This window comes from Arvicola amphibius, chromosome 17, assembly GCF_903992535.2.
Source record: "Arvicola amphibius chromosome 17, mArvAmp1.2, whole genome shotgun sequence".
Taxonomy (NCBI): domain Eukaryota; kingdom Metazoa; phylum Chordata; class Mammalia; order Rodentia; family Cricetidae; genus Arvicola; species Arvicola amphibius.
The window spans coordinates 38,972,411-38,987,004 of NC_052063.2; the positions used below are offsets into that span (position 1 = coordinate 38,972,411).

Genomic DNA, 14,594 nt, shown 5'->3' on the forward strand with positions numbered 1-14,594 from the left:
TCTCCTCTGTATTTTATGTTGTCAGTTCCATAGAACGTGTCTTTTAGCTCATATATCCCTTAATATGCATAGCTCTTTACATTAACATTTTTAAAGCTTTTAAAACATAATTTTTTAATTTGTATGCTGTAATTTGAAGTGATTTATGCATGTATCACCATTATACAGTGTCTGTATTTATGTGTACCTTTATAAGTGAATTTTATACTTATATGCTTTTATGTTGCTATTTACATCTTTCTTTTAATATTAAATGCCTTTTGACTTTTCTTGTAAGGCAAGTTTAATAGTATTGAACTTCGCAACACTTTTATGGGAAATCTTAGTTTTTGAAGGTTAGTTTTCCGAATATGATATTCGTAGTTGGTAGGGAGTTTTCTTCCTCTTTCAGCACTTTGTATGTTTCGTCTTACTCTCTTCTTTTAAGATTTCTGCCCCCCAAAATCTGTCAATGATCATATGGGTTCTCTTATGCAATGAGTACCTTTTATCTTTAAATTTCTCTTTGCCTTTTCATATTAATAATAATGGGGTGTGTGGTTGAATGTGCATGAGGGAGGCTAGAGGTCAACATTGTCTTCCTCAGTTGCCTCAATTGCTCCCCTTCTTATTTTGAAAAACAGGGTCCCTGAATCTTGACCTCCTCGCTGGTTCACCTAAGCTGTATGACCAGAGAGCTCCAAGGCTCTACTGTCTCTGCCTCCACAGGTCTGGGGTTGTAGCTGCATGTCGGCATACCAGGCTTTTTACGTGCATTCTGGGGATCTGAACTCAGGTCCCTGTGCTTATGCAAGCAGGCACTTCAGCAGCTGAGCCCTCTTCCCTTCTCCCCAGCCCCAGTGACGTTGTCTGTTGATGTGCTCGTGTACAGGTTATTCAGAGATGAGTTTCTTCTGACTTGTTGGGCTTCTTCTATCTAAATGTCTAATTCCTTACCCATATTTGGGGAGTTCTGACTAGGATATTTTCTTTTTCTTTTCTTTTTTCCTTCTTTTCCATCTTATGTTTCCATAATGTCTTCACTTTGACCTTTTTTTTCTTAAGTACCCCTAACTGAATAATATCAAATGATGGAGTTACTGATTTTTTTATACACTTGAACATTTATAATTAATTTTCAATTAATTTTAATAGTTCTGTTATACATCAAACGTGGACTGTTTTTAATTTAATGCATGGTTTATATGTGCATTACAGAAAGATGGAGTAACAATGTAATGCGATCAAGATTAGACCTAGATTCAGATTCTAACACTGCATATTTGTACTATCTCTTAACTTTTCTGAAGATGCTCTGTTGAAAGTGAAAATTTTAAAAAGTGTATTTATATATTTGTACGACTATGACTTGCATTCATGTCTATGCATCATGGGTGTGCTTATTGCCCTTGGAGTTCAGAAGAGGGTGTTGGATCCCCTGGAACTGCAGTTATTGAGGGTTGTGAACTGCCTTGTGGATGCTCGGAATTGAACCTGGGTCCTCTGTAAAAACAGCCAGTGCTCTTAACCAAGCCCTTCCCCAGACTAGAGAGGGAACTGTTAATGTCTCTGAAAATTGTTGGGACATTTCAGTGAGTATATAAAGCACTGAGAGCTTAGTGCCTGGCTCTTACTGTAGCTTCCTCCCAGATTTTACTTCTGTGTTTGCTGAAGTAAATCCGTTCTCTTCTAGAGAACAGTTTCTAATGATAATGATGATGCTTTATTGTAGCTCAACCTTGTTTGTTTGTTTGTTTATTCATTTATTTTTGTCTTGAACTAGGTAGAAGTTGCCATTACTTACAGATTATGTAATGGTTAATAGATTGTTAATAGCCAAAGAATCAAAATGTTGTAAGAATTTTTACTTAAATTAGCATGGGTTCTGATCATGCAGCTCAATGTTCAGAGTAGAAGAATTGGCCGTAGGAATAAAAAAGGAATTGGATTAAGGAGGTATAAAGAGACATACAATAATCAGCAGAAGGGCAAATCTTGTAGAATTCCATTTGATCAAATGATTCCTCAATGAGATCACTGAAGTGATTTTACTGCTGGTACTTGGAAACTGACTGACTTCTTCTTGCTTTTGTATCTAGTTAGTCTCTCACAGAGGTGATAGCAAGATGAGCGTTTGATCATACGTTTCTGGAACAATATGTGTTTATATTTTGGAAGAATAACAAGACTTAAAATTGACTTCTGTACTCTAAAAACTAAAGAAATGGGGTGGTATTTGGAAGTGGAATTTGACTTGAAGGTCTGGCATGCAAGGCTTTTTCAACCTTTCTCTTTCCCAACCACTTGATTGTAACTGCTCTTCAGCAGTACTGTGAGGCTCAAAGAAGTGGGGAGGTGCCCAGAGTTAGACTTGGCCAGGCAGCAGCAAGATGGAGAGTTTGGGTCTACTGAAGTGAGTGTCAGCGTTCACTGGAGTCGTGATCTGACTGTATGTAGTAAGTCATGATATTGATGAACTAGCTGGAGCTTACTGTGTTTTCCAGGAATTATTTTATACGTCACAAAGTTGGATTTTGTTGGTGTTAGGTTTGGTCTGGTCTCTCTCTCTCTCTCTCTCTCTCTCTCTCTCTCTCTCTCTCTCTCTCTCTCTTCTCTCTCTCTCTCTCTCTCTCTCTCTCTCTCTCTCTCTCTTTGATTTTTCGAGACAGGGTTTCTCTGTAGCTTTTTTGGAGCCTGTCCTGGAACTAGCTCTTGTAGACCAGGCTGGCCTCGAACTCACAGAGATCCGCCTGCCTCTGCCTCCCGAGTGCTGGGATTAAAGGCGTGCGCCACCACCTCCTGGCTTCTGGTCTCTTTTTTATTGTTTGTATTTGCTTGTTTTTGTTTTTGCAGTGATGGGGATCGAACCCAGTAGATCAAGTCCCAGGCTTGCAGATGCCGGGCAAACACTCTGACTAAGTTGTATCCAGTTCTTATTTCATGCTACACATTGAGGACTGCACTTTTCTTTAGTTTCTAACTCTGTAGACCTTCACCGCATTTTATAAAAGATTCTAGATTCCATTTCTTAAAGTTATTTTCTTTAAGTATTTAATATTCATCTAGGTTTATGAATGCATATTTGTGTTTATTAGTCTTTTGGGGAGTTTCATTTTCAGGTCTTCAAGTGTTGTGAAATACATGATGGCTGTAATGTCATTCATAGAGTTCAGATAGCTGCCAAAAATACCTCCAGAACAAACAAAAATCACTCAACAAGATTTTTTTTTTTTGCTAAAAATAAAGTCTCAAATTCTAGATAAGTTTCAAGTATTTCTTAAAATAATGTTTTATTTTCAATATAAAATTACTATCGTAACTCACATGAAAATTAAAGGGAAAAAGGTTTTAAATTGGCTGTAGAATGGTAACCGGTAGCATTTTGTATAGCTCTTTTTAGTCTTTTAAAGTGTATCTTTAAAATTAATATGACTGCAAATATCTCCATTTATAAATATTCATATATTTACCTTTAAATTAGTACATTTACCTCTGCCGTTAAACGGCTTAAGTTTTTAAAAAATGTTGGATAATATTTTATTATGTAACTGTATTGCATTGGTTTTTTTTTCTAGTCATTTCCTTAGGAAATAATCCTAGAAAGGAAATTCCTTTTTCAAAGAGTATCAGCTTCTAAAGTGCTTTTGATTCTGTTCAGATTGCTTCCTAATTTAGAATGATAGTTTAGCCTAGTCTAACCTCAGTTTATTTTATCTGTGTAGCAGTATAAGAACTTTTCCCTGCAAACATGGTATCGAACAGTGATTATAAGGCATATACAAAAAGCTTTCTGTTTATGGAGAAATTCTTGTATTTATTCTATGTGTTTATATTATGATTTCATCCACAAAACAGATAATGTTATTTGTATGTAGGGGTAAATGAACCAATCACATCTCAGCCCTTGGCTCAGCTCAAGTGTAGGAGGATGTAGAACTCCTTCCCACAAATGCACACTAGCTTTCCTGGGGTCTAGTGCATTTTCAGTAGTCATGATGAGCAATTCTCAATATGATGCTTCTGGTTTGTTCAGTTTCATTCATTACATTTTATTATCATTTTCTTTATTCTGCTTTATCCTTTAAAAGGAGTTTTAATGAACGTATTTATATAGATGTATTTTTAATCTTACCTACTGCTTTTATTGAGCCTTTTTCATAATTTGGTAGTGAAAGCTGACTTACATTTGTGGAAAGTTGAGAGGTCCCTCTGGTGGAAGTCATAGGAAACACGCTTTGTATTTCCGTGATTGCTTTTGGGAGCATTTTATGATGGTTTTCCTGTGGGGTGAGGGGATATGGGCTTGCCCTGCTTCTAAGTTGCTTTCAAAAGCTGCTCATTTTGACACAGTGAGCAATATTTAAGATTTGTGAGGAATATAGCTGCCAATGCGCCAGGTTATGACCAGAAAAGACTAATAGTTTAGCGTGGTACCTTGATTATTGTTTTATTATTATTGTTGGTGATCATTGTTTTATGTGAAAATTAAAGTATTCTCAAGAGGCCTGTGATGGGGGTAGTACTTTCAGCAAGAGGTTACCTCTTCTGATCATAATGCTTATGAAAATAACATGGTACTCTGGCTTTCTACATTTCTACACATTTAACCAACTCCATTTAAGTTTCGTTTTTTTTCTTGATTCCTTTTGTCTTTCTTCAGTTCTCATTATGCAAAGTTAAATCTTCTAATAGAAATTTGGTAGATGAGAAAAGTATTCTAACGAAAAGTGGGACTTTATCTTTGGCTTTATCAAGTATTCAGTTTATTTTGGTGCTATTTACTGTTCTCAATTTCACAATGATCTAACAAGGTAGGGATCATGAAACCTACTTTATGAGCAAACTAAAGCTTAGAGATTTAATAACTGGGTCACCCAGCTAGAATATGATCAGACTGGGAGTGGAAGGAGAGAGTCTGCTCCTTGTGCTGTTCCACTTCTTCAGTTCTAACTGTGGATAAACATTGAACACTCTAAGGAGGCAGTTAAAAGTAGCACATTTCATAGACAATATATCTTCTTTTCACTAAGTGTATGTATATATAGTTTGTAATGGAACTAAGATCTAGTTCCAGACCTGTTTGATACAGAAATCAACCCTGTCTCAAAACAAAAAAAAGCAGAATTCCTTTCCATTGAGTCAAGTCAGTGGTTAAATCCAGTATTGCTTTTTTTTTTTTTTTTTTTGAGATAAGTATGTGGTTACCCATGTATGCAGTACCTTGCCTTTACATGGGTGCTGGGTATCTGAACCCTCTCCTCACGCCTGTCTTTCAGACTCCCTACCATCTGAACCATTACCCTAACCCAATTAGTAATTTCAAAACAAAACAGTCGTTACCACCGTCAGTGAAGATTTGTATTTTTGTCTCATAAAAGTTCTTGGTTCTGTCTTGGACTTTGAGCTGGTCTTTTACCTGTGTATGACTAACTTCAAAAACTGGGTTGAGAAATGCTGGATTACTGAGTTATTACCATCTCTCCGGTACTGTTTGTTATGCTGTATGATACCACTTAGAAGCCTGTAAGTGCCGTGAACAACACGTGTGAGTTTTCTACTTTATACACTTTCACCTGAAAGTCTGAACTTACCATTAGTTATAGCCTAGGCTGCTGAGCTTCCGGGCTGATGGGTTCACACGTTGAAAACTTAAACCGTCCAAGTGTCAGTAATTTGTCATTTGTTTATTTGAAAATACTGTTCCGTGTATCAAAAGTAAAATCATTTTCACAATGATACTTGAAAACAAATTTAACAAATAGCTAAATCTGTAAATATAATACAACCAGAAAGAAAGTATAGCAGAATATTAATAGTGGTTACATTGGAACCATGAAAAGATGGTGGCTTTTCTTTTTTTTTCTTTGGTACTAAGTTCTATGTTTTTATTATTCTGTTTATGTGATTAAAATAAAAGCAGCATGCTATTTATATGACAGTTTACATAGGACTATTGAGAATGGTTCTCTATTTTTTTTGTTAGGATTTAGATCCTGAGTATGAAGATGTATTTAATACTTCATTGCTGTGGATTTTAAAAAATGGGAAAGATGTTGGAATAAGGTACAGGATTTGATTTACACTTTGATGATTTTGTATACTAAGAAGTAGTTTTTAAAATTTTAATCTCTACCTTCATTATTTTTAAATAGGTGTATTGGTTATGGGCCTGAGGAAGAGCTGGCAAATATAACTGACGTGCAGTTTTTACAGTCCACCAGACCCCAGATGCCTTTCTGGTGTCGTTTTCGACGTGCTTTCATTACTGTAACCCATAGGTTATTGTTGTTATGCTTAGGTAAGTTGTTAGGATTAGAAAGCTGTTATGCTGCTTGCGTCTCACTAAATGTCAGAGCCAAGGGCTTTACTCCTACATCTGTAGATGCCATAAACCACATTGTGTAACTGTGACCAAGTACCTTACAGAAACGACTTACACAAGAAGGGTGGAGAGTGTCAGCCCACGTGGAAGGAGGGTGGAGAGTGTCAGCCCGCGTGGAAGGAGGGTGAGAGTGTCAGCCCGCGTGGAAGGAGGGTGGAGAGTGTCAGCCCGCGTGGAAGGAGGGTGTAAAGTGTCAGCCTGCGTGGAAGGAGGGTGTAGAGTGTCAGCCCACGTGGAAGGAGGATGTAGAGTGTCAGCCCATGTAGAAGGAGGGTGGAGAGTGTCAGCCCGCGTGGAAGGAGGGTGGAGAGTGTCAGCCCGCGTGGAAGGAGGGTGGAGAGTGTCAGCCCGCGTGGAAGGAGGGTGTAGAGTGTCAGCCTGCGTGGAAGGAGGGTGTAGAGTGTCAGCCCGCGTGGAAGGAGGGTGGAGAATGTCAGCCTGCGTGGAAGGAGGGTGGAGAGTGTCAGCCCGCGTGAAAGGCAGATTGGTGGAACAGATAGCATGGTGGCCAGCAAGCAGAGAGGAGAGAGAAGTGGCTGCAGACAAGTATCCCCAACAACCTATCCCCAGTGACTTCTTCCATCTAGAGTCCACCTTCTAAAGTCCCCAAATTAGTACTGTTAACTGGTGACCTGGCCTTTATGAGGAGCCATTTTCATGTTTCAAAGATAACAGTAAAGCTGGGGGTTATTTATGGCAATTGTGGGCCTATGGGCCTAGAAAGTAGTCGTATAAGAAGAGAGATGAAACTTTGTCATGTAAGGTTATAGGAGCAAGTATAATAGTATGTATATGGAAACCTACTTTTTGAAAATAGGAAAGTTGAGTTTATTTTTAAATAATGTAAGCTCTTAAATTTTTGGCTTAAAAATTTATTTTGTCATTTATGAGAATTTTTTAAATTTAGGTTCTTTGATATTTTCATAATTGGGAAGAAGGAACTATTCCCCTTTTCTGTTTTCTTTGTTAGCCCTTTAAACATAATTCAGTTTACTTTACTAGTCTGTTTAGTAAAACTCACTTTTTCTAGTAGTTAATGTTGAAAGGAGAAGAGCCTGAACAGTTTTTATTTTTAATAGTAGGTATTTAAACACTCATCTTTAATATGATGGAAGAACCTTTTTAGAGATAGGTGAAATTTTGGGAAAGTACTTAATAGTTTCTGTGTAGTTTTATTCTATGGGTGGTTCAAACCTTAGCACTCCATTGCTCCATGGGGCAGTGGGGTGGTCAGTGCTATACTAGCGACAGCGTACCTGTCACTGACCACAGTCTTAATGCCAGCCCCGTGAATGTTTCAGGTGTGGTGATGGTGTGTGTTGTTCTACGTTACATGAAATACCGCTGGACTAAGGAGGAAGAGGAGACAAGGCAGATGTACGACATGGTGGTGAAGATTATAGGTACGGAATTTATAAAATCCTAAACTAGCTGTGGGACAGCTACCATGGTAAAGCTACAACATAGTTGTCAGAGTCGATTCACTTGTAAATCTATTTTCAGATGTTTTACGAAGTCATAATGAAGCTTGCCAGGAAAATAAAGATTTACAGCCTTATATGCCGATTCCACATGTTCGAGATTCCTTAATACAGCCCCAGGACAGGTGTGTAACTCAGTACTCAGTTGAGAGGAGTCAGAATGTTGGTACTGTGGAGGCTCGGGTTTCACTGAGAACTGTGACTCCTCCACTTGACTGTGCGCCCCCGTCCTCTCAGCACTTGCAGTGTAATACCATAGCTGGTTTATTCTCATCCCTGCATCTTTTATTCTTGTTTCTCAGTCTTTCTCTTTATCCCCTTATGTTCATTGTACTAAGAAACAGCTAGATTAGCTAGTTAGATTTTTAGTAATATTTTAAGTACTTATGTTGTTATTATTGAAGCTTTTAAAATGAAAGCTAGAATTTAACTTTTTGAAAATCAAAAAAAATTGTCCATATTCTAAAAGATGTGGATCACATCTCATCTCCAGTGGATACTGAGTCGACAACCAAGAGGACGCCATGCTCACGGCTCACCTCTGCAGGTGGGAACTCAGTAACCTTGAGGCAAGGCACAGGCATCTGAGTCATCCTTTAGGTAAACTGCCCCAAGTACATTAGCTGGGGGCGGGGAGACAGGCAGATGACAGGCAGACTAGCTAGTTAACAGTAGCTGTTACTTTAGTCATCGACATTTCCAGAAGATGGCAGGTCAAGAGTAAATCTGTCCTTTTGATTGTGTGATAGGAAGAAGATGAAGAAAGTCTGGGATAGAGCTGTTGACTTCCTTGCTGCCAATGAATCTAGAGTGCGCACAGAAACACGAAGGATGGGAGGTGCAGATTTTCTAGTATGGCGGTGGATCCAGCCTTCTGCGTCCTGTGATAAGATATTAGTAATACCTTCTAAAGTATGGCAAGGTCAAGGTATGTATTTTTAAGCAAAACCAAAGATTTTCTTCTAATTTTTCAAAATGGACTTTATGTAGTTAACCAAAATACTATAGCCAAAGATGTGTGACTGTGAAGCTCCCCTTTACAGCTCCACCATATGGGGCATAAAGGTTAGAACACAGCTGGTTTGTCTGTAGTAGGGCAGATGTTCCTTATCTTTCCCATTTTGTTCACCGGAGCAGCTTAGTATTATAGCTCTAACTGCATTCTTCTTGGTGAACACATGAAATCATTGCTACATTATTACAATCGCTGTTAATGTGTGTTCAGTATACAGTATGTGTGTGTGTGTGTGTGTGTGTGTATGTGCATGCATGACTAACATTCTGTTTTCCAGTTTTTGCCTGCCTTCTTGTTTCTCACTAAGATACCTTTACTGAGTATCTCCCTTCCAAGGATTTTGTGTAGCTCTCTTTGTTGGTTTTCTTAATAGTGTGTGTAGTTTCAGAGACAGATAGTAAATATAAGGAGTTTTGAAGATTATGTGCTTATCCTCTACTATACAGGAGAAGCATGTATATAAAACATATAAAATAATATGGGGATTATAATAGTAAATCCTCTTTCCTACTAAGTACAGTATTCCTAGAAAAGGTAAGTGAAGTGTCTTAGAATTGCATTTTTAAAGTACAATCATATCATCCCCCCGTCAATTTTACTTTACAAAGCTTTAGTCGTGGAGTTGGGTGGGTGAAGAGGATCTGGGCGGAGTTGGGAGAGGGAATATAATAATATAATATAATCAGAATATACCATACGAGAATTTTTTTCAGTTAAAAAAAAGTGTTTTATTGTTCCAAATGCTAAGAACAAATGATTTCCTTGAAAAGTTGCACACAGAAGGACCCTGTGGAACTAGACAGTTTTAACTCATTCCACACGACTCTGCCTGTCTCTGGCGGCTGAGCCCTTCCAGCCATCTCGTGGCTTTGGCAATAGCACCTTTTCCCGGTTTCTCGTCCACACTGAGCTTTTCTTCCAGTCGAATATTGTGTCCCATGCCCCTCCTCTTCCTTCTTCCTACTTCTTATTTTCCTTTTTTCTGGGTTTTTCTGTATTGCAGTTTCTCAAAGCTGCTTTCTTGTTCACTTTTTTATTCACCTTTTCTCATGTGGTGGCTTCATTGCATTTCCATGTAATAACTCGCACGTTTGTAGTTTACATTCATGGTGCTGTTTCAGACGTCCGTACCCGACTGAAAACTCACCTAGGCCATGAGCACTGCAGCTCCACGTGAGTGTGTGCCTTCTCTGGTCCCCAGTCTAGTTAGTGGGGCCACTCCTCTTGGCTGCCCGTGTCCCTGGAAGTCAGTCCTATGCAGGCTTTCCCTGCATCTCTGATGCTCAGTCCTGCGCAGGTCCTGCTGCGTGTGCTGCGTGTGCTCCTGTCCACTTCACTGTGGCACCATGGCCTCCCTTTCCATATCAGTGCCTCTTGGACAACAGAAAACCTTCTGACTGTCTTAAAATCACTTTGCCTGTTTGATTTTCCAAACAATTACTTCAATTTTTTAATATTTAAAGGTAGATCTTGCCATACGAGTGCTCTTAAAACACACGTGTGATTTAAAATTACTCCTATACATTGTTGGGATGCTTGAGATAGTCTGACTTCTCCTTTCCCAGACTTGTCTTTCTGTTCTATTCCAGCCACACTGGGTTTCAGTCACAGTCTCGTCACAGGGCCGGTACATACCTCACCTCTACCTGAAATGTGCTCTCACTCCTCTCCCCTGCTGCTGTAACTCACTCTTCCTTCCTCAGAGTCAGCTTCACTTCCCCAGGGAAATCTTAGCTCCCATTGATGAGGATGTTATTTTTACAACTTCCTGGTTTCCTTAGGACTTAGTGACAGCTCGAATCCCCTGGAAGACACTACCAGTTGTCTGTTTCTTCCACCAAACTATTGGCTCTGGATATTGATGACTGTCTTAATCCACCTTAATTAACTGGCTTATTAAAAGTACACAATAAATATTTTTTAATAAACTAAAAGATTGCCTTTCAACAAAATCGAACAATTTCAAGTAACACAATTATTTTTTTTGTAGCATTTCATTTAGATAGAAGAAATTCACCACCAAATAGTTTGACACCATGTTTAAAGATTCGAAATATGTTTGACCCAGTTATGTAAGTATTATGAAAAGGCATACATATAATTTTTATTTGGAGTATTTGGGTGTAAAATGCATGGTACGTCTATAATGCTGTGTCTAAATAAATTTTTTTATTATTTCTAACTATAAATGTTATGCTTTTTTCCTTTTGTCAAGTCTCAAGCAAAGGGATCCACCGCATGCCTTGCTGATTAGAATATCAGCTCCAGTCAGCATTTGGTTGCATTAGGCAGATTTAAAGTGAAGCTACTTTTCCTTTTGCCCTCCACGTATGACTCGCCCACAGTGAGGCAGCTGAGATAACGTACTGGAACAGGTGCTTGGAAGGTTCGAGCATGCACTGTGTTTGGCCTGGGGCCTTTTGCTTTGGAAAGAGAGACTTGGCGTGTATATTAAATACACGGAGACTTGAAAGTGTGTCTGACAATCAGAACGCAGAACTCCACCTTTGCATCGCTAATGCTGGCACTATAGTCTGCAGAGAGAAGTGAGGCATCTTACAAGTGCCTAGGTAGACAGAGTGACTGAGCTCCTTTGTTAGCTGGTGTGACGGACAGTGGACACAGAGAGGAGTAGCGCAGTTGATTTTCTTTCTCTTAATTTCAGGGAGACAGGAGACCAGTGGCACCTGGCAATTCAAGAAGCAGTTTTAGAAAAGTGCAGCGACAACGACGGCATTGTCCACGTCGCAGTAGACGGGGACTCGCGGGAGGTGAGCGCGCCCCGCCCCGCCCCGCCCCGCCCCGCCTCCTGGGGCGCAGGGCGCAGGGTCTGCGTCTGCTGCTGGTACACCAAGACTTCCTCTCTCTGTTTTCTTTTTGTTACAGGGTTGTGTCTATGTTAAATGTCTGTCTCCAGAATATGCTGGAAAGGCTTTTAAAGCATTGCATGGCTCTTGGTTTGATGGTAAGAAATTTGAATATTACAAGGATTTGGGAAGGAAAATTAGTTGCATCTTAGATTATGCCTGATTTTAAATAGAATAATTTTAGGTTAGAATTTTTTGAATGATTTTAGATACTTTTGCTTTATGTTCATTCTGTACTACAGTTAATTTTTTACAAATACTTAGCATAATTGTATAGATCTAAAATATGATTTTTATCTTGCACAGGGAAGTTGGTTACAGTAAAATACTTACGACTAGACAGATACCACCATCGCTTTCCCCAGGCTCTTACTTGCAACACTCCCTTGAAGCCATCAAATAAACATATGAACTCTATGTCTCACCTGCGCCTTCGGACTGGCCTAGCCAATTCTCAAGGAAGTTCCTGAAAAGACCCCTTCACTCCTAGGACTGTTATTTAAATAGGAAAAGTCCCGTTTGGCTTCCCGTCTTCCTTTTAAAAATGCTTTTTGTATGTAATATTTTTATTGCAGAAGATAGCTGTTTGAAAGTTCCAGAAATCTTAAGGTTCCAGAGGGATTTAGCAGCGAGGCAGCAACGCTGAGTAGGTGGCATAATTGTTCTCTCCAGTTTTTGGAGCTCAGATAAGCCAGTGCATTTGAAGCTGTACACCAGGAACACTGACTTTGTAGTAAGCGTTTCAGAGATGGTGGTTATATTTTTGCACCAAGAAGTGTTTAGATAACCACACAAAAGCATGGTGAAGCCGCTTTTTATATTTCCATAATTTCTTGTGGACTAATGTGAATTTTTGTATACAGTCAGCTGCATAGTTCCTTGCAGGCTACTGTGGAAAAACTATTCATTTCCCACTTAACCTTAGGTTTCTATTGCTTGTAAAAGGTTCATTTGCTGCAGCTGGAAAATGGGGAAATTTATTTGGTTTTAATGGTTACATACATTTGTAAGTGGATGTACATGTACTCAAATTGGCTTTTGTATATATGTATAAATGCTAACGGTAGTGGAAGTCTTGTTTTGTGAGAATGTCTGCATTAGCAGTAAAATAAGCTTTCTATTTTATTCATAATCTAATTTGTGTATATATATGTGCATAGCTGTGTGTTTATATACATATGTAACATGTGCAGTTACATATTTATATATGCACACAGATATATACATATGGCTGTACTGTCATAGATGATCAAACAGCCAAATACCTGGAAGAATTAGATACATGTTTAAAATACTTTTTATAGATTTTTATATAAAAATGCCTGAGTATGATTTTGTGTGAAAGTTCTGGCACCAGTTGTAATGAGTTCAAATTTATGTGAGCAATAAAGAAGCAATTGGCAGATTCTGGAAAAACATTTTGTGAAAAGCTGTATTTATTATAAATACTGGGGCTCTAACAGTGTTATTGGGATTGTCATTTTCCCAGTCTGTTTACAGCTCCTGTTCCATGTTCAGTGTAGAGCAGGCACGTTGTTGCAGCAAAATGTATTACACAAATTATCCTTGGAATGTGGGCCATGAAAGCCTGCAGTGTAGAAGATGCACAAATGGCCCTTGTGCTTCAGTGTTTGTCTCAGTAAAGCCACGTTATCACTGCTTTATGATTTCAGGTCAAAACAGTTACTGATCAAGGTTTTTTTGTAACCTAAAAATTGGCGAAAAGATAACCTTCTGGATATATCATTGTTGGTCCAAATGAATACGTGAAACAGCTGGAATTACCAATCTTAATCTCTGTTTCAAATTTGGTTTTCCTTTTGTTGTATATATGTTTTGCAGCATGACCTTGCACAGATAATGCACGTTTTCTGGCTAAGTGACCATGATGCGCACTATTCTGTAACAGAGAACCTTCGTGCCTTACCTGTGTGCTTTGTGGGCACCATGTTTATGAGGAAGAAATGATTTGCTATCAGAAGAGAATACATTTTAGATTCTCAATCTATGTCTCAGATGTTAATGTGTTAAAATATAAATATATAATATATAAAATAACCAATCTTTCTGTATTTTATGTGCATCATAGTGATTTATTTGAGCTTAGTGACCCATCTTGTAACCTGTTGCAAGAGTGAATGTAAAAATAGTTGTGGCATTTTAGCAGGTCACTGTTGGATGCAGATGCATCTTTTTCTTGCTTCTAAGATATATTTCATGTGAACATTGTACATTTATTATTGTAATATATACTATTATGCAGCTTATTTTACCTGAAACTCTTAAGCTGACCAAGAGTCCTCCCTATAAGACAGATGGGAATGTGTATAATAATTAGGTATTTGAAAAGTTATGGTTTGATGTAATCTGTTTTTTTGTTCTGTTTAAAAAAAGAAGAAAACATTCTAATTAAAAATTTATTAGGTTTTTTAAAAATGCGTCATTGTTTTAAAAGACCTTGTAAAGTGTCTTGTGTCTTTCTTTCTACCAGTGAAAGTAGTTATCTTTATATTAAATCTCTGTATCTAAGAATGAATGTGTGTTTATAAAGATGAGGACCATAAAGTTAGTTTTTTTTGTGAGGTGGAGGTCTCACTGTGTAGCCTAGCCTGGCCTCAGCCTTGGGAAGAACTCCTGCTGTGGCCTTCCAAGTGCTGAGATGAGCACAAAGGTGAGCCCGTGCCAGCTGTCTAATTGTGGCCACCCATTCTCAGCATTCCAACAGTCTGTTAGTGCATATTAACTATGCATAATAATGGGCTTCATTATGATATTTTTATGCATGTAGATAATGTATATTTACCCCTCCCACATTATCCTTTCTTGCCCTCTTCCTATTCTTTTTTTTGTTTTGTTTTGTTTTTTCGAGA

At 38.4% G+C, this 14,594-nt stretch overlaps 1 protein-coding gene across 1 annotated transcript in view; it reads left to right on the plus strand.

Moving 5' to 3' along the window:
- Positions 1-14,180, plus strand: part of Lemd3 (LEM domain containing 3) — a 41,489-nt gene extending 27,309 nt beyond the window's left edge. The window contains exons 5-13 of the mRNA XM_038314887.1: positions 5,963-6,042; positions 6,132-6,277; positions 7,663-7,764; positions 7,865-7,967; positions 8,592-8,770; positions 10,848-10,929; positions 11,523-11,628; positions 11,744-11,822; positions 12,031-14,180. Coding sequence (XP_038170815.1) covers positions 5,963-6,042; positions 6,132-6,277; positions 7,663-7,764; positions 7,865-7,967; positions 8,592-8,770; positions 10,848-10,929; positions 11,523-11,628; positions 11,744-11,822; positions 12,031-12,194 — 1,041 coding nt within the window. The 3' untranslated portion in view covers positions 12,195-14,180. The remainder of the gene's footprint in view (positions 1-5,962; positions 6,043-6,131; positions 6,278-7,662; positions 7,765-7,864; positions 7,968-8,591; positions 8,771-10,847; positions 10,930-11,522; positions 11,629-11,743; positions 11,823-12,030) is intronic.
- The last annotated feature ends 414 nt before the right edge of the window (positions 14,181-14,594 follow it).